This window comes from Manacus candei, unplaced genomic scaffold (assembly GCF_025592945.1).
Source record: "Manacus candei isolate 608988 ecotype Guabito, Panama unplaced genomic scaffold, ASM2559294v1 h1tg000002l, whole genome shotgun sequence".
Classification (NCBI taxonomy): domain Eukaryota; kingdom Metazoa; phylum Chordata; class Aves; order Passeriformes; family Pipridae; genus Manacus; species Manacus candei.
This window is the reverse complement of record NW_026138050.1, coordinates 16,818,796-16,838,052: the sequence shown is the minus strand read 5'-3', so window position 1 is coordinate 16,838,052 and position 19,257 is coordinate 16,818,796. Positions and strand designations below refer to the sequence as shown.

Genomic DNA, 19,257 nt, shown 5'->3' with positions numbered 1-19,257 from the left:
GGGACAAGTGGAACAGAGGGATGGAGAGAAAAAAGGAGGGGAAGGAAACAAATCAGAGGGATGAAGAAATAAAAAAGCAGCGATGGGGAGCAAGGCAGAGAGATGGAGCAAGCAAAACTCGAGATGGAGAGAAGGACAGAGAGCAACAGTGACCAGGACTGAGGTATAGAGAAAGAGAGGGAATAGAGTGGGTTGCAAAATAGAGAGAACAACAGTGGTACAAGGAAGCTGAAAAAATTACAGGGAGGAAAAAAGAGGAATGGGAAGCCTGACAGAGAGACAGGAAGCCAGACAGAGGGATGCATAGGCAAAGAGAGAGATGGAAGGACAAAGAACAGCACAATAGTATCTGTATCTTCCGGTATCTAAAGGGAAGCATGAGAGGGACTCTTCATCAGCAACTATAGTGATAGGACAAGGAGTAATGGGTACAAATTGAAAGAGAGGAAATTTAGGTTAGATATTAGGAAGAAATTAGGAAGAAATTCTTCACTGTGAGTGTGGTGAGACACTGGAACAGGTTGGCCAGAGAAGCTGTGGTTGGCCCATCCCTGGCAGTATTCAAGGCCAGGCTGGATAAAGCCTTAAGCAACCTGGTCTAGTGGAAGGTGTCCCTGACCATGGCAGAGGGAGTTGGGACTAGATGATCTTTAAGGTCCGTTCCAAATCCTTAACATTCTGTGATTCTATGAATAGAAGAGGCAGAGACAGACAGGGAGGAGGGCAGGGATCTAGAGACCTAGGGGATGCAGAGGGAGGGAGTGGGATGTAGAAGATGAGGACGTGGCCCAAGGACTGCTGCTTTTAGTGCCACCAGAGAATCTTACTATTCAGATGCTTCTCTCTCCCTCTTTCTCTCCTGTAGCTCCAATCGCTTGACTGTCATCCATCTATGAGAACACCTTGGTGCCTTACAACTCTTGACATGCAGAGGCTTTATAGATACATAGTGTGACGAACACACAATTATACAATGTATCTTTTGTACCTTATACAAAAGTGTTCACAATAGTACACTTTTGTATACCCATTATAGAACCTGTTTATATGTTGGTGATCTGGTCTGCTGAAGATGGTAATGGGGAGCCAAACAGAAACAGAGAGAGAAAAAGAGGGATAAGGAGCAGGAAAGAGAGGGATAGGGAGACTGAGATGGAGAAAGACACATATGGAAGAGTAGCAGGATAGAGGGATGTAGAAGGAGAGGAGCAAGGAACTGGGCCAAGCCTGGGGGCTACTCTGGAGCCCCCAATTCCAGGAACTCCACACTATGTCCTGGGGATCACCATCCTCTTACCCACTATGCCAGGGAATTGGCACCCTGCCCTCGCTGCCACCCTGCTCCAGTGGAAGGTGCTTCCCTGCAGGGGCCAAGTGTCCAGGCAGCAAGAGAACAGAAGGGAGGAGAGGCAAGAGGAAGGCTCAAGGCGGGTGCAGCAGCAGTGCCCAGGAGATGAGGCTGGGCCTGGCCTTGAGGGACTATGGTAGCCAACACATGCGACAAGTCCCCACCCCGGAGCCCTGAGCAGCAGCACAGAGCTGGAAACAGAAGATGTTTCATCCAGAGCTTTAGCTCTGCCAGCTCAGGGAGGCCAAGTCCTGCAGAGATCTCAGGCTTCATCAGGTCAGCCCCTTGCTGACCAAGGCCAGAGTCTGTCCCAGCCACCATGCCAGGTAGGCATAGCTCTGCACTGGTAACACCCACAGACGGACACAGGGTGGTGATGTGAGCCACGGAGCACCACAGTGCCTGCTGCAGGCAGGCAGAAAGCAGGCAGTGTCCTGGGGAACAGCACCGGGAAAACCCACCCCAGGGAGTGGGTTTGCCATCTGCAAAGTTCACAGCTGGTCAGCAGCTCTCCAGCAGCCTGGACCCGCCAGTCCAGCTGGAACAAGGCATCCAGCCCATCCCCGGAGCCCAGATGCTGACCCTGGGGTGCAGGGAACCCAAGGGGACAGTCAGAAGGTGACACTGCATCTTCTCACCAGCATATCCCTCTCCTGTGGTCCAAAAGAGAGTGGGGAAACATATTGGGTTCTGGATCACCAGTGATGACTCCATTATGGGGTTCTCTGTATGGGACCTCAATGTGCTTCTGCATCCACTCTACACAGTGCACAGCCCTGACCTCAGCCAGGTGCTTCATGGAGCCCTCTTGCTGCTGAGACCCTGCCAGCTGAGGCAGGGTTGGTATGGGCTCTGTCTGTGAGAGCTAGTCAGCTACACTTCCACCACCTCTGGTGGTACAGGCACTCAGCCTACTGCTCCGTCTCTGGCTCGCTGCTGACTGAATACAGTCCTCCATCCTACCTGTCTGGGGCCAGGGGGCTCCTGCCATACCTCGTGCTACACAGGCCCTGCACCCCCTTCCCCAGTGACACCATTACTCTGGATGCTGAAGCAGCACACAGCACAACACAGTGGTCAAAGTGGCAGGGAGGGAAGGAGAATAGCCATGAGGATGCCCCTCAGGAGAGGGGCTGAGGGCACCCCTGCCATGACTCTGTGGCTGCTGGGGGTCTGAAATACGTGTTTGCATGTGTCGCCGAGGAGCTGGTGCCTCCCTGGGTTCCCTTAGAGATACCCAGTCTGTTCACAGTGGTCTTAGCCGCCCCGGCTGCTGTGGGACTCCAGCTGCCCCTCAGGTCCCCAGGAACCTCTAGAGCATTCCCGAGTGCCAGGGACAGGGAAGCGGTGGCTGGTGCTGAGGGATGTGCGTGCGGATGTGCAGGTGTGGAGGAGTGTGTGCGCGCCAGGCTGTGCTCGGTGTCGGTGTTGCAGAGGTTGTGCGTGCCGGTGGATGCTCTGAGTGTGAGCTCGGGGGCACTGGCGTATACTGGGTGCGATCTGAGTGCGGGAGGCGGGTGTTGCGGGGTGCAGGTGTTGGAGTGCGTGTGCGTGTGTGTGAAAGCGAGTGCGGAAGCGGGGGCGCGGGGCCAGGGCGGAGCCGCCGCTGGCACCAGGCTCTGCCCGAGCGGCACTGGCACCGGGCACCGGCAGCGGCACTGGCAGCAGGGGCAGAGGTGGGACCGGCAGCAGCAGGGAGAGCTGCCCTCGGCCCAGGTGGGGTCCCGCCGGCGCGGGGGGAGCGGGGTCCGTCCGGGAGCGGAGCGGGGCGCTGGGGACCCCGCACAAGGCTGAGCTGGGGACCCCGCACAAGGCTATCTCTGGCGGGGCGGGGCGGGACGGGACGGGATGGGCGGCGCGGGGAGCGACTCCGGGGCCGGGGCAGCCCCCCGGGGCACAAACATCCGTGCCCGCCGCGGGACAAAACAGTGCTCGGGCCGCCCGCCCCTGCCCGGGTGGTCTGCCTGGAAGGTGCTGGCGGGCAGTGTGGGCTCCCGGAGCAGCTCTGCCCTGTGGCCCTGAAGAGTGAATGAGGCAGCTGTGCTGCACGAAGGGGGAGCGGAGGCACCCTCAGCCAGGACAACAGCAGAGCCAGCCCGGGGAGTTCCCACTGCAGCAGAGTGCAGGCTGCCTGCTCCCCGTCCTTTTCCTTGCTCCTATCTGTCCATATCAACAGGGTCTCTGTTGTCCCTCCCGACACTGCTATCTGTCCCCTTACACTGCCTCCTCCTGCCTTTCTTGACCTTCCCTGGCCGCAGGAGTTGGCTGTGCTGGCTCACAGCTTCCCTGGCATGACATGCTGCCTGCCTTCATCAGGGCTCTGTGTTGGACTTTTTGTTAACCCCACCAGCTGGTATTGGGAACCATTCTCCCAAACAATTCCCTACCAAATCCTCGTTAGAAAAATCAGGTTTCTTGAGTCCCAACTTTGCCACTGATTGGGTTCTCATCCCTGGGAATATTACTTTCTCCATCATATCGTCTTTGCCCCTGCTAGCCCTGAGCAGCAGATGTGGGAGAGCAACCCGGCTGCCCATGCTCTGCATCATCCTTCCTCTCAAAGCAGTTTTCCCTCTCGCTGCTCCTCAAGGCTATTCATTACCAAGTGAAACTCATTGACATACACCTGTTCACAAAAAGGTATGAGAAGGTTGCAAAATGCTTCCAAGGGACAACAGAGCCATGGGGATGAGTGGCAGTTTCCCAAGAAGATCCTAAATAGGGACCTGGAGACATCCCACTCTGCCAGAAATGCTCTGAATGACTCTCTAAGCATCTCAGTGTCCCAGCACCAGTGTCACAGTTCATGTATGTCACTTCAGAGACCTTGCTCTCACTCCATGTCTGTTCTATCACTGTCCCGTCTGCAGGCAGGACTGTGCACAGAGGGGTGAATCAGAGCTAACCCGGCAGAGATTTGTTCCCTGATCCAGCTGGCTGCAAAGCCATCTCTTCATGCTCACTGTGTCTCAAGTCCTATCCGTAAAAGGGGACTGAAGCACTGTTTTGCCTTTATGACCCTTACCCTCTGGGTCATGAGCCACAAGCAACCAGGGAGAACCTCAATGCTGTGGCGATGGTACAACTACCATCCTGCCACCACATCCCAGCTGGCACTTTGCTCCTGGCCACTGATTGTCCCCCAAAAGAATTCACAAATCTTCCTGAACTCCCATTCCTACAGGCTCAAGAAATAAGCTTAGAACTGAGGGGTGAATGACAACAGAAATGGCTCCCTGACAGACATAAACAGTTTTTCCAAGTAAAGGATGAACTTCTCACTTAAACATCAAGGAGTATCAAATTTGGACTGCAACCAGGCTATGTGATGTGCTATTACTTCAAAGTGATGGCACTGCAGGTTGCGCCAGGGAGGGGTGTCTTCCTTGCAGTTGTTGCCTTCCTTAATTTGCAAGTGAGGGTGCCGGTATTTCCCTGTCATTTTGTTCTCTTTAGAGCAGTCTTTGAGAAGGGCTGACTAGCAGTTCATCTGCCTTGCAAGAGACAGAGCAAAGAAAGAGGGTGAGCTTGGGAATGAGAAGGATGTAGGGGAATGCAGAGTGAAGCAGCCAGAGACACTACCAGGCAACACAGACACTGTCTGGGTAGATAATAAGACAATGCATGTTTCTAGCTGTCAGCTCTTCTCCAGCTTTGCTAATACCTTTCACAGCCTCATGGAAAAAGGATCTCAGTGCCACAGCCTTGCATGGCACATCATCCCAAGCACAGCCTAAGCCAGTGCAATCAACTAGATGTAAGAATGAGCAATTCAGTGGCACTCTGAATTGCTCTTCCCTGCACACAGGGAAGCTCCCTGGTCCCAGAGAAGTTAAGCAGTATAGGAGACCAAGGTCCTGAACCAGTGTCTTGCACCAGACCCTCTGGCAGGCTCCCATACATCTATCTTTCCTGGTCCTTCCAGGCCCTGTGTAAGCTCTCCTGCTTCCCACACATCCATACTGTGAGGGGTACTCTTCTCTTAGGTGAGTACCTGACACTGCCATTGGAATTTGTTTTGTCCATACCCTGAGGAAGATCTAGAAAAATAAGTAGTATGCACTTCAGTGCTGGCCATCCCAGCTTTCCAGAGGAAAGCTCATCCCTCTGCCACATAGGCAGCATTCATGGAACTCTAGATTACTATAAAACAGTAGAGTCTAAGCCAGACATAAAATTTTTGTGCTGCATCTGCCACAAGGCAAATTCGCATTCAGCATAACTTGAGGTCATCCCTGTGAAACCCCCTCTGTTTCAGGATGGGTCGGGGCAATCAGAGCAATCCAATGGTCACAAATGAGGGGTAGTGACCTCTTGGGTCCCAGGGAGTAGAACCAGCCCCCAGACAGCAGTAAAACACCTCTGAGGCTTTATGATGCTTTGGCTTGTGCATTCATGGACATCATGGACATCATCCTGTGGGAATGGCCTCCTTACAGTGTTCCTGCTTCAGGCACTGGCACTGCTGGTGTTCCCTGGGGAGCATTCACTAGTTCCCGAGCCTGAAAAAGCGCACAAGCTACAGGCTTGGTTCTTGCACAGTCTCTGCAATCTCCACACTCATGGTGGCCTTGGGCCATACTCTGCTAACCAGAGCACATCCCTACAAACACTGCACATGGGGGAGAACCCAGGCCATGTTTTATTCAAGAGAAGCTGTGTATGGAATATTTGCTCAGCTTCAAAACTCAGAAATGTGCAGACAGATTTCTATACCTGTGACAGAAAATCTGGGTCTTCCAGACACAACTTTGCCTTCTGCTTGCAGCCCAAATGCTTATTTTGGGGGCAGGGGAATGATATGAAAAGCCCAAGCACTTGGGAGAGCTGCCCTGTGAAACACAGAAAGGGAAATATGTATCTGGGTCACTCAAACCAAAGAAGGAGGGGTCCCATTAGAGCTGTCTTCAGAAAGTCCCCACCTGGGCACAACATAGGAGCTGCGAAGTAGCTGTCACTGCAAAAAGCATTTCCAGCTCCATGCCTAGTATGTGAAGTTTATTCTAAGAGCAGGTACCAAAAGAGCTGAGAGCAGGAGAGGGATAAAAATCTGCATGTCAGTAGTGGGGGAGCAACATCTTGGCTTGTCCAGACCACGGGTTTGGAGCTGGAGCCCCACTGGTGGAAAGAACATCACACCCCTCCTGCCGTCAGCTGGACCAGCTGGGAGGCAGAAATCCTGGCTCCATTCTCCCACAGAGGAGAAAGCTGGGGACAGGTGCCATCCTCTTCTCTCCCCTAAACCTCACCGCCAGCATCATCAGTCCAAGGCAGCATCCGAATATGGGCTGTGGCTTCATTTCAAGGACAGAACAGGGAAGCAGGACACCTCTTGCCCCCAGCCAAGCCTACCTGTCCTTCAGGCAGCAGTGTCCAGAGGAATCTGCAATAAAGGATGTGGGTCACAAAGCTGGGAACAGGGCTCTGTGTCTCCAGTGATCCAGTGGGCCCACCAGCCAAACTTACAGGCTAGGCAATGTTTCTCCAGTCTCTCACATCTTTCCCTGTCTTATGCCAGGCTCCTGCGTCTCACAACAACACAGAATGACAGAGCACGAGGACTTCGTGAACTTGGCTGGGTACTGGAACTCCTCTGACAATTACCAGTTCAGCCCTGCCAGGGTTATTGTCCCTGTGGTCTTCTCCCTCATCTTCCTCCTGGGCACAGTGGGCAACAGCCTGGTGTTGGCTGTGCTGCTGCGCAATGGGCAGAGGGGCCACAACACTACCAACCTCTTCATCCTCAACCTCAGCCTGGCCGACTTCTTCTTCATCGTCTTCTGCGTGCCCTTCCAGGCCACCATCTACTCCCTTGAGGGATGGATCTTTGGCTCCTTCATCTGCAAGGCTGTCCATTTCTTCATCTACCTCACCATGTATGCTAGCAGCTTTACTCTGGCTGCTGTCTCTGTGGACAGGTAATAATCTACAGGTGCCCTTGGGCTGGGGAAGGAAAGCAGTCCGAGTGGGCAGAGGGCATGGGAAGAGCATAGCCCACCGCCTCTAGGCAGACAATTCAAGCCCCAGTGGTATCAATGCATGCCAGAGGTAGTTCGGGGACCAGTTGTGTCTCCTTTGCCCTAATGACTTGCAAGAAGCATTTCCAGATCTCTCAAGTGCAGATCTTTCTGCAGGAAAGATCTCCCCACGGTTAGAGCACTTGAGACCCAAGCTCGGCTCCCCACTGTGCCCCAGACTCCCACAGAGAGTCACCAGCTCTGCATTAGAGATGCTACTTACAGGGTTACAGCTGTCCCTGAGCCACCATTTCCGAAAAGCATCCTGTGCAGTAGCAAGGTCAACAGGGCACCACAGCAGGAGCCACAGGAGAGACCCCAGTCCTGCAGTAAACACCTCTCATTTCTCAGGGACTGCCAACTCAGTAAAAAAACTTGTCACCAAGCAATTCCTGTCCCCGCCCTGCCCCCAGCCCTTCTGCATTCTGCCCAGAAAGGCACCCGCACCACAAGCCCAGTTCCTTCTTGGAGGTCACCTAGGACATGCTGGTCCCTGACTGGTGTCACCTACATTGTTCCTAAGGGCTCTGTAAGGCAACTGTGTCAGCTACCCTTCTGACTAGGCCCACACTTCTGGGCCAGGTTGAAGAAGAGGTCCCCACTGGGATAAGCTCCAGCCCTGACTGCACTAGGGAACACATCCCAGCCCACCTTGCTCCCTGAGCTTGCTTCCAAGGTTCCAAGAAGAGACAGGGCCAGACGGTCCTCTGCAATGAGAGGTCCACAGCCCTGCAGGCAGAAGGAAACTTCAGCCCATCACCCAGTAAAGTTACCCCGGGTCTTAAATCTTCAGTTCAGACCTCCTTCTGCTGGATAGATTCTGCTGAGCAGTGGATATCTGCCTCGTCTCCACAGAAACATCTCTGTGCCCAAGCTCAGGGACATAACCCACCCTACCATACCTGGAGCAGGGAGCCAGCTGTGGCCAGAAAGAGATGCATCCTTGCTAGAAAGAGAAAAGCTGCTTTACCCAGGACTGTATGTCAAAGAGGGTGTAAGATAACATATATAGGGTCACTCTCTTGTCTCAGGAATTTATGTGACCAGGCAGAGCTTGGCTGAAACCTCAGTGCTGGTTGCTTTTCTCTCCTGCCCAGATACCTGGCTATCCGTTATCCACTGCGCTCCCGGGAGCTGCGGACCCCCCACAGTGCAGTGGCAGCCATGGCTGTGATCTGGGGCCTCTCTGTGGTCTTTGCTGGGCCCTACCTAAGCTACTACGTCCTGATTGAGTGGGAGTCCAGCTACATTTGCATGCCTGGGTGGGAGGAGTGGAGACGCAAGGTCATGGACACCAGCACGTTTGCCTTCGGCTACATCATCCCAGTGCTCGTCATCAGCCTCTCCTACACCAGAACCATCAAGTACCTGTGGACAGCAGTGGACCCTCTGGAGGACATATCAGAGTCCAGGAAGGCCAAGTGGAAGGTAACCAAGATGGTCATCGTTGTAACCATCCTTTTCTGCCTGTGCTGGCTGCCCTACCACGTAGTCATCCTCCGATACCTCTATGGAGACTTCCCCTTCAACCAGGCCACCTACGCCTTCCGCCTGCTCTCCCACTGCATGGCCTATGCCAACTCCTGCCTCAACCCCATCGTCTATGCCCTAGTCTCCAAGCACTTCCGCAAGGGCTTCAAGAAGGTTTTCAGCTGTCTCTTGAGAAAAAAGCACCACAATAACGTACGTGTGGTGCATGTTGCCGACATTGTGCCTGGATTTGGGGCAGCTCCCACTGAAGTGTCCCAGATGCACAAGGAGATTAATAGGCATGAGATGGACCCAGCTTCCGTGGCAGTCCCTTCTGGTACCTCCAAGCCCCTTCATATTTCTTAGCGGCCAAACTCCATTTGCCAGCTCAGCTCTGTCACCAACTTCAGGCCACTCTTTCCCACTGGGTGAGAGGGGATGCTGGAAAGGCAAGCCAGAAACTGCTAAACACTGCTTCTGCCCTTGTCGTTCCTTCCCATTCCATGCACCAACAGTTCTCTTGAGCCATCTCCCCACCAGATGCTGAATGTGAGGAAAGAAATTGACCCAGGCTCACCCTGATCCTCAAACTGCCTGGATTCCAAGGATTAAAGCTCCAGCTCCTGTCTGGGCTCTCATCCAGCAGAATTCCACTGCTCCATGGCCCCACTGAACTGGGTCCTGTGCACAAGGGGAGCAGTTCAAGATGGAGTCAAGGCTCAGGGGAGAAACTCATGTTGTTTTAACTATGTGCATTTTGCTCTTCCTCTGCGTTAAAATCATCTCCCTCTGGGAAAGCTTTCTCATTAAAATGTTCAGAGAAAAGACACAAGTGGCCAGATTTAAAACAGTGCCAAACACAGAGTTCCTTCTGCCTCCCACTGCCCCATGTGGCCAGACTGGCTCCCACAGCAGGAATGGCAAGGGAGAAGGGCAGTGCAAAGGTGGTGTGGGAAGCACCTGGCACAGCCTGTGGATGGCTGCAGGGATGGCTTTGGTGCTGGTGCATTGCTCTCAGTGACTGAGTCCTCCTCTGGGATGTGGGACAGGTCAGGGGCTCTCTGTGAGGGAAGGGATGTTGCTTCTTTACTAGAGACATCTTTCTAACCCAGAGCAAATAAATGCACTTCCCTCATCCAGGCAATAGTGGGGCCTGCAGTGGTAACCTGGGGTGCATTGACGCTGCCAGACTCAGCTCAGGAGCAAACGCAGCAGAGGAAACCTCAGGCTCAGGAGAAGGGGAAGGCAGCTGCTGCCTAAGGCTTGTCCTTTAGTCCCACTGAGCCCCTATTAACGAAACAGGAGCTTCCCCTTCCCTTCCATTTTGAGCAGTCTGGTGGGTTGTAAAGGGCCTTGGCAGGAGATGGAGCTCTCTGGGGCTCCTGATAGTTGTCCTGTGTGGCATCATCGTGTGGTGCCTGTGTCAAGACCAGTGTCACTCATGCACAGCAGGCACTCCTCCCCTGGCTGGTCACCAAGGATTGCTGTTTCTAGTTCAGGCTCTGGGGTCATGAATAGGTATGAGTTTTCCAGGAAACAATTCCAGCAGAAGCCCTCTGCATCCCATTCTTCATTAGTGTTAGTGAAGTTCTGCAGCTACCATGCTTGCGCAGGTAACCATACTTCTGCAACCAGCCATACAGTCTCCATCTGCTCCAGCTCATCAGTAAACACCTTCTCTGCCTCACCTTCACACTTAAGGAACCAAGCTTGATTTTTCTCTGCTTGGATCAGATTGATAGCTGTGGTCTTTAGCAAAGCTCTAGTTACTGCTAGGGCTTTCTTACCCAAACTCTTCTCCTGGGGGAAAACAAACAAACAAACAAACAAACAAAACAAACAAACAAACAAACCAAAAAAACACAGAAAAAGAATTTTCTGTGACGGAGTCACCAAGCAAGAACTTACCAAACAGAGATGCATCTGCCATTGCTCATTGGTCCTGCTGGCAAAGGCACAAACAGCTGTAGATGAAAGACGAATGCTGAAAGGCATTTTAAATTTTTTGCTGTCTGTAGGAAGGTGACTGCAGATTTTCCAGGGAATTACCTGAATTTATTCTCCTGTGGGATTCACTCCATCACTGCATCCCCGAGAGGAGAACATTGTGTCCCTCAACCTCATTCACCTAAGCCTGTTATCTGGGTCGACCCTGAGGCCAGCACACTGAGTTAAACTGCTAAGGGCAATTTCAGACACTTGGCTGTCAAGCTAGAGCTGGAAGTTACCTGGGAGTTGATGGGAAGAGACAAAGTGGGATGGATGGAGTTGGGGCCTGGGGTATCATCCCTGCCTGGGAAGCATACAGCCTCTACTCACCCTGCATGCAGACAGTAGACCTTCATCTGCACATGCTCAAACAGAGGAGAAGCTTTTCCTCTCAGAATAAAATCCACGTTTGTGTGCAAAGATCAGAAGTAAGCATTTCAAAAGAGATGGCATCAAGATGGAGAAGGCGCATCAGGAAATAGTACCTAAGTCTTCTTAAACACAGAAATGCTCTCCAAAACAATGAAAATTCAGCTTGCAGCACAAGAAGAGTTCCTGATGTGCTCAGACCAGGAGAGACTTTTCAAATGGGATTTGAATGGAAGAGTTCCATCTAAAGTAACTGCATTTGTTCCCACCAAATTAACCCTTGGTTACACACAGTTTTCTCAGGAAGCTCTGGAAGTTACAAGCAAGAGGTGCCCCAGGTGCCTTGGTGCATGGCTTGCTTGCTTCTGTTGTCTTGCTAATGAGAACCACACAAGCAACTTTGTCCAAATGCAAAGATTTTAATAGGTGTGGAAACCCACAAATGTTGTGTAGGTATCACCCACAGCTCCTGTGACAGAGGCTCAGTGCTGGGCTTACCAGTGGTTTTGCACCTACTGAGTGGCTGCCATTCCTCTATTCCTGATGTACCTGTTCTCCCTGGAGAAAACCAGCTGCTTCAGCTCCTCTGTACCAGGGAAGGGACACTCACTAGGGGCCAGGGGCAAGCAGGGACGCAGAGGAGCAGCTGGGAAGCTTCCTATCATCAAGTTTGGTGCCAGCGCTCTGCAATCACCTATTTCACAGAGCACCCCCGAATTCCACCCCCATGTTTGGAGTGACTGCAGTAAGGTGAGCTCCATAATGGTAGGTTTGATTACCAGCAGGCAGGCACTTATCTGTTGGCTCAGCAACCAGAACTGAATCAGACATTGATTCAAAAGAGGAAGGAGATGCTTCCTTTCTCAGGGCATTCCATGCAAAGACTTAAGCCCTGCTGGCCCCGGTGGCTCAAAGTCTCTCTCTACATAACAAGTCACTCACAAGCAGAATGAGTTCCCATCCTGAGCCACCAGGGCGATCAGGCAGCTCCACATGGGGCTGCATCTGAGTGCCAACTAATGGGGCGAACCCCACAGGGAGCTGCAGGTCCCAGGGGTCCAGGTGCCAGCAACTGAAGAGACCTGTCCTGGGCACGGCAGGGATGACTAGCAAACCTCAGGTCAGAGTAGCCAGCAAGTAGGACAGGCCCCTGTGAAAGGGCAGTTCCAAGCATCAAGTGCTAAAATCAAAGTTACAAATCGGGATTTGAAGGTGCCAGCAAAGGTGCCCCCTCTTATCTGTGCTAGTCTGTCTGCAGCTGGGGATATCTGTGCATAGTTGTGCTCATTCCTGTGCAGATTCATCTTGGTTTTCCAACTATAAAGTTAATTTCTACTTCTTTTCTGGTCATTCAGTGGGGTTTTTTTAAGGAATGAAAGATACACAGGGCCTAGTGGAAGTCTGAGGAACTTTCGTCAGCAGAGAGGTTTTTCTCTTAGAATAAAATCCCTCCTCAAAGTGCCTATGCGCTAGAACTTCTGGGATCAGAAGACCAGCAATCTGAAATTGCAGAGAAGCATCCTCAGCTCTGCCAAACCTGCCAAGCACAGCCTCCACCTCCTCCAGCCAGGACTCCCAGCCCAGGGCAGTCACCATAACTGCCCATGCATTCATCGGTCCTCTCTCTCTGCCTACATGTCTCTTTGGTTTGAAGGATCAAACCAATCAGTCAAGTCCCAGAACTTGACTCTGCTGCTCAGATGACACCTCCTCGTCTGATCCAAGTGTCTCAGATCACCACCTTTCAGGGGGTGTTTGGACCACATCTTTGGTTCTCCCGTGTCATTCCCACATTAGCAGAGGGAGAATTATCCTTCTGTCACACAAGTACTCTACGAGAACATTCCTCTCCCAAAGCACCAAGGTTTTTCACAAGCGCAGTTCAGTTCCCAACAGAAAAGGATGTTCAGAAAGGTGACCATAGTAACGTAGGATCTGTACAACACTCAGTGGTGGGTGATAATGGTGTCCTACCACCCACCTTGCACACTTGGGTTAATTCACACTTGAACTGCAGCAGCTCAATCATGAGCATGCTCAGAAAAAGGAAACGTAAAAAAACATGTTAATAGCCATTAGAGACAAAAAGGGACAGAAATTCATTAGGAAGGGAATAAACCAGGAGAATAACCAGGTCTAAGATTTAAAATGCTGTACCTAATGGTGAAGAACAGGCCATGAGTCACTTTATGTGTGGCTGTTTGCTGACTGGTTTTCACCTGTTTTTGTTTTTCTTTCTAAAGATGACAGAGAGCAAGATGAGGTAGAACATCAAGTGAACAGAGCTCCAAGAAGCACCTCTGTTCTGGGAATCCTGATAGAAATCAAACTAGATGCCTGGCCAAAACCATGGGGAAGTGCCAACAAAGGCCTGGCACAAAGGGCAGCCCCTGTGCATGGTATCCCAAGGGGAAACACAACCAAGATGGTTATAACAGGGCTTGACCACCTTCCCTGTTTGTATTGAATAAGCCACCACTGGGGCAGGTGGCTTAGTGTACCTGAGCTGCAGTCAGAACCACAGGGAGCAAAACCCTGTGCGCCCCACTTGCCTGGGTCACTGACAATTGTTCTTAAAACCTCCCCACAAAGAGCTCCTCCAGCTTTTCCATCACTTTTTTTTTTTTTTAGTGCCTAATCTGTTTGTCAGCAAACCAAAGCCCCTGGACTTCATCTCACCGACAGAAGGGAGAGAAAAGCTATCGCTGCATCACTGCAGCAATGACTGCCCTACGTGAGGACTTCAGCCTCAAAAGAATGAGGAGGACAGAAGAAGAAAAACTCCAGTTCAATCAATCTTCCCTCACAGATTATTTTTTAGGTTTTTGCTTGTACTGCCTCTCTCCATCCTGCCATGAGATTTTAATGATACTCATCAAACAGGCATTACACTTTTTCTTTACAATGCCACAGCATCTGTCCAGTCACATATGAGTCCTGTCCTTGGCTCATGGAGTCAGTCAAAATAATTTTCTACATCCAGTCCAAAAGGACATTCTGTCTTAAATCTTCTTGTCCAAGGACATCACCCACTGCCAACCGGGCACCGGGCACCAGACACCAGTTACAGAGCATCTTCTACCAGTGACCCCTGAGATGCAGGAGTCTCTCCCATTCCATGCTGAAAGAACCTTGACTCACCTTCTCCCTCCATAGCAGACAGCTTTCTCTACACTAGGAAGAGCTAGGAGTTATATTCTGGCAAGGTCTTTTAAGGTGAGGAGGGAAGAGGTGGGGAAGGGAGAGAGAGGGAGAGAAAGGAAATAAATGCAACTGTGGTGAAAAGTCACCGCATTTCGTCTGGATACATTCAGTTAAAACTAAGAAAAAAAACCCACGAACAGCAGAATATATCCAAGAGAAACCTTCAGGTAACACATTAGGGTTCAGCAGATAAATCTCAGCCACAGCCATTCAAACTCTGGGCAGCAGAGGACTCAGCCAAGAGTCCAGGCACAGCAGCGCATCAGACAGGGCTCTGATGGTGAGGACATGCAGGCACAAGAACACACAGAATGCAGTGGTGCATAACTCAGTCAGCCTGAATCACCACTCCAGAGGCTAACATTGGGACTCCCAAAACCAGAGAAAACCACTCCAAAACCACTCCAAAACTACAGGTGCCTGCATGTGGCACAAGGCAGCATCAGCACAGGTCCCTCCAGCACAGCAGCAGAAGCGGTCAAGTGAAATCCCCTTCCAGTCCCAAGGCATATTTGCTTAACATGAAGGTGTAGGAGTGATTTCAGCAGCAGAGTTGTTCTTTGCCCCTGAGCCAGAAGGGAAGGGCCACAGCAGCACTTGGGAGACAAAGGACATGTGCTAGTCATAGGAACAAGCAGGGAGCCTACTAAAGAGAGGCTCTGGCACTGTTTAGCACATAATTTCTGGAAGATTCCTGTCCCCCACAGGGAGTTTAGCAGCTCTCCAAGGGAGATAAGACTTATTCTCCAGGCAAGGACGGTACTGACTGTTCTGAGGAAGCCAGCAGCAGGGGAAAGAGATGGAAGTGGATCTCGAAGCACCCACATGTCCTGCCCTGAGAACCATAGCTCATCGCTGCAAGGCATGCCAGGCTGATGAGCACAACAGTCCCAATTCCCAGCTACCTCCTTAAGCTGAATTAAGGGTTGGCACCCACCCAGGGGCTCGGGACAAGGGTTGTGATCAGCAGGAGCTAATCAGAGCCCTACCACCTGAAACATGGCAGGAGCAGCAGAGGTGAATGCCTGGCCCCAGGCACCATCCCACAGCAGTCCTTCTCAGCAGCATATCAGGGAAGCCCTAGGGTAAGTATATGCCCTTGATGGCAGAGGCAGTCAGTGGCAATGCCTGTCAGTCACCCCCTGTGACTGTTCACTCAGTCACTGCTCCAATTTTGCTGTATTTCTGAATGAGCTCATGAAATAAAGTTTAAATCACAGAGTACACTGTCCTGTAAATTTGAGAGATCCAAACAGATCATCACATCCCTCCCAGCAGAGTGCACACTGGGCTCCCAACAGGCCCTGCAGTTGCTGCCTTCTGGAGAGCACCAGCGGCACTCAGAAATGCTGGAAATGAGATTGCCTTTGCCAGGTTATTCACAGTTGTCTTACAGTGGTGAACTCATTGACAGAACTCATTTCTTCCTGATGTGCATGAGAATGAGCAATTTTCTCAAGCTTCTTTGTCATCTGGATATACCTTGCTGGACAGGATGACTGCGTTGTCACCCAGGGTGAACAGTAATGCCCTGAGATGTGCCCATTCACCCAGAGAGATGAGTACAGCACACATTTCAAACCCCAGCCCCAGCAACGAGCCATGGCAGAGCCAAGAGTCACCCCACTCTGAGGGGAGCACTGGGAGCTCACCTGAACCTGGGGGTTGAGTTTTGGTTGTCCTCGGGACAAAGCTCAACACAGCACTGCCACTGGGGGTTTTGCCCTAGGCTGTCTAGAGATCTCTGGTTTTGCTCTGTGTTGCAATGATTTGGACACACAGTGTTCTTCCCAGGTGAAAGACCATTTGCTTTCCCTGGCTGATACTGAATGGCTTGTAAATTACCTGAATTACGGCTCTCTCCCTTAATGTCAGACAGGCTGGTACTAACTCACATATATTGGCATAGACACGCACCATCATTTAGCTGGGTGGCTCATACAGGGACCTGGCAGATTAATAAGTGCAGTGGTGGTACAGTCAAGGAGGAGATGTGAGTCCTGGAGATTTCAGATGGGATCAGTAAGGATAGGAGCAGACAGATGTCTCCCATGAGCATGGAGCCTGTCCTCTGGATGGGCTGGGCTTCATCCTCCCATGCCTGCTTCTCCATCCTCCCAATATATCCCTTGCGTAAATGCTGTGATTGAGGAGCCTGTAGCATGACCTGGCACCAAAATAATACAGTCTGTGCTTCTGTACAGGAATCACAATGCTTCCAGATGTCTTCAGAGCAATGAGGATCAACCCACACACACATAAATAAATGGCTCCATCGGCTCTTAAAGCAAGTCTGTCCTTCCTTGCTGACCAAGAGCACTCAACTTTCAGAGAGCAATAATTTCATTTGGATGAATAATGCTCTGGTCAATGGAAAAAGAAGCTGTGCCAGGGATAGCAGGGCTGGATGTTTCTGGGTGGAAACACAATCTTTTAACAAAACTGCATTCAGTGGGTGAGTCAGGTTTAGATTCAAGGCCCACATGACTGCCATATACAGAATCCCATATTTGTCACATCTTTGTTTTCCCCATGTACCCAAAATGCATCAGTGGAAACAGCTAAACCATCCCCAGACAGCCAGGGGAATTTAAGGAAACTGAGGCCAGGGAATATAACACCAGGCTTGGAGGGGAGCTGTGGGCAGACATAATCCCCTCAAGAGACAGTATGCCACCATCTTTCCTCTAAGATGGATGGAGGGATGGAGGGAGGGGCTGCAGAGGCCATAAAGGTGAGATTACTATATAGCAAGAGAGCATCAGAGTCACAGTAGTCCAGAGGATGGCACAAAAAGGGCAGCAAGGGCTGGGGGTGGAGGTGGGGAAGAAGAGAACAGCTAATTATCTCCTTTCAGTGGCCAAGATAATTCTTCGAGTCACAAAGTGCAAGGCTTTGGCAACAGGCAGGATTCATTAGGTCTGTCTGTAACAATTGTGCAGCCAAGCACACCCAGGAGTTCCCAGGGTCTCACAGGGAATCAGAGCACTGTTTCCCCTTACTTGCACGCAGATTCTCGTCATACAGACTGTTCTGGAGACAGTCCCTCCCCTCCCCAGTGCCATTGTCCCCACGCCATCTTCAACCACTACTCAAAACAAATAAAAAAGGAAGGCTGACTTCACTTGCCAAGGGCTGGCCCTTCAGAGAGGGGTCCAGAGAGGGAGATCTGCCAGATTCAGTCCCTGGGGCTGCTCCTGTTAGGCACGGCATCCCCACAGGCAGCATCCACAAGCACCACTGTCACTCTGCAGAAGTGGCTTGCACACTGCCACACACAAGTGGGGAAGACAGAATGCTGCCACCCAGTCCTTGCTGTTTTCAGAACTGTGGGCACTTCATAGTTCCAATTACCCTGTTTTATAAGCCAGCTTGGGAGAGCACCAGACACATGGTGAAAGGAAAAATGTCCTGCCCTGGTGCCAGCAGAGGTATGCCCTGCATCAGTTTTAGCTTGCTTGCAGTGTCCCTCTCTCCTCACCCTCTCTTCCCACGCAGCCCCTACCTACCCCTATCAGCACCCCAGGCACCTGGAACTCCTCATATACCCTTCCTCCCACCCCTCAAGAGGTCCATAAGCACCCACAGGTGCCTAACTGTGGGATGTTACTGCAGCAGGCAGCTCCCCAGTTAGTCTAAGGGCATCAGACCAAGCCAACTCCTGGCACTAGGAAGGCCAGGTGAGGATTGACAGCTCTGGGAGCAGCTGTAGGAGAGGGAACTCTGAGCTGGAGTCACAGATTTTTTTCCCTCCAATCACTGATTTTAACTTCATGTTCAAAAACATCAAGACAAGCAGGTGAGAGCCGGTCCCACATCTTCCATTTCTTCTGCCACTGCCTGGGACTGAGCACAGATGACACCATTAACCTCAAAGAATAATGCCACCTGTGCTCCTCTTCACCTCAGTACCACAGCTTAACATGGGACCTTGCCCTTTTTTGCAAAGCCAGCAATAGTTAAACTCATTCCTTGTGCTGGGACCTTCAGACACCACTCTCCCTGCAAGACTGAGCCAAAAGCATCTTCTCAGCCCTATAGTCATGGACTGTGACTGCCTGGAAGTTCACAGCAACTTGCACTATTGCATCAATAAAAGGATTCAAATGGAGTCCATTGGACAGGCTCCAATTTGCTGGGCTGGATTCTGGATCAGGCCTTCCCAGAGCAAGGCACGTATTTCAAGGGATATTTAAACACAAATTGTTCAGTGCCATCCGACAGGCTGGCACATTGTAGTCAGTTCACATCAACAGCTTTGACACATGAGAAATAATTTCCATTAGGGAATATTCTCCATAAACAGAATTACCTCACCCTGTGCTCAACCTGTGTCATCAACTGCTCTTGCCCAAAAACAAGAAACAGAAGACACCTGACAACAATGGAGAGACCTCACAGACTGGTGCAGCAGAACCTGCGGGGAATACGTAGCCCTTGCACCAGGTCCATATGGAGCAGGCTGAAGGCTCTCCCACCTCACATCACCTGAGTACCTGTTAGTGCCACTGCCCCTGAGAACAGCCTGCGGGGAGTCTGAGCAAAGGGGCTGCACCCCTCTCCACAGCACGAGTAGCAGCCAGCTCCTGCCCCCCAGCCTGGCACAGCCTGCCCCTCTCCAACATGGGGATGCTGTGCTGGAGCACAGCCTGCTCGAGGCTGCAGACAGAGAGCTGTTTGCAGATTTGCTAATATTAGAACATTACACAGCCTGCTGCTAATGTGTTCATCCTGACTTTGTGTGAGACAGCACAATCCTGGTTCTGTGTCCTGTACAGCTTCCTGCCCACAACACCTATCCACGTCCTTCCTGTTCCTACTAATGACTCCCCGCTGGCTGTTGACCCAGCCAGTAGCTAA

At 51.5% G+C, this 19,257-nt stretch overlaps 1 protein-coding gene across 1 annotated transcript; it reads left to right on the top strand.

Annotated features, from left to right (window-relative positions):
- The first annotated feature begins 6,762 nt into the window (after positions 1-6,762).
- Positions 6,763-12,078, top strand: LOC127462674 (galanin receptor 2b-like). Its single transcript, XM_051771534.1, has 2 exons — positions 6,763-7,266; positions 8,463-12,078. The coding sequence occupies exons 1-2, from the start codon at positions 6,860-6,862 to the stop codon at positions 9,199-9,201; spliced, it is 1,146 nt and encodes a 381-aa protein (XP_051627494.1). The 5' UTR covers positions 6,763-6,859; the 3' UTR covers positions 9,202-12,078.
- The last annotated feature ends 7,179 nt before the right edge of the window (positions 12,079-19,257 follow it).

Coding starts and splice junctions, on each gene's coding strand:
- LOC127462674 (XM_051771534.1), top strand. CDS start 6,860: ATGCCAGGCTCCTGCGTCTCACAACAACACAGAATGACAGAGCACGAG. Junction 7,267..8,462: donor GCTGCTGTCTCTGTGGACAG/GTAATAATCTAC, acceptor TCTCCTGCCCAG/ATACCTGGCTATCCGTTATC.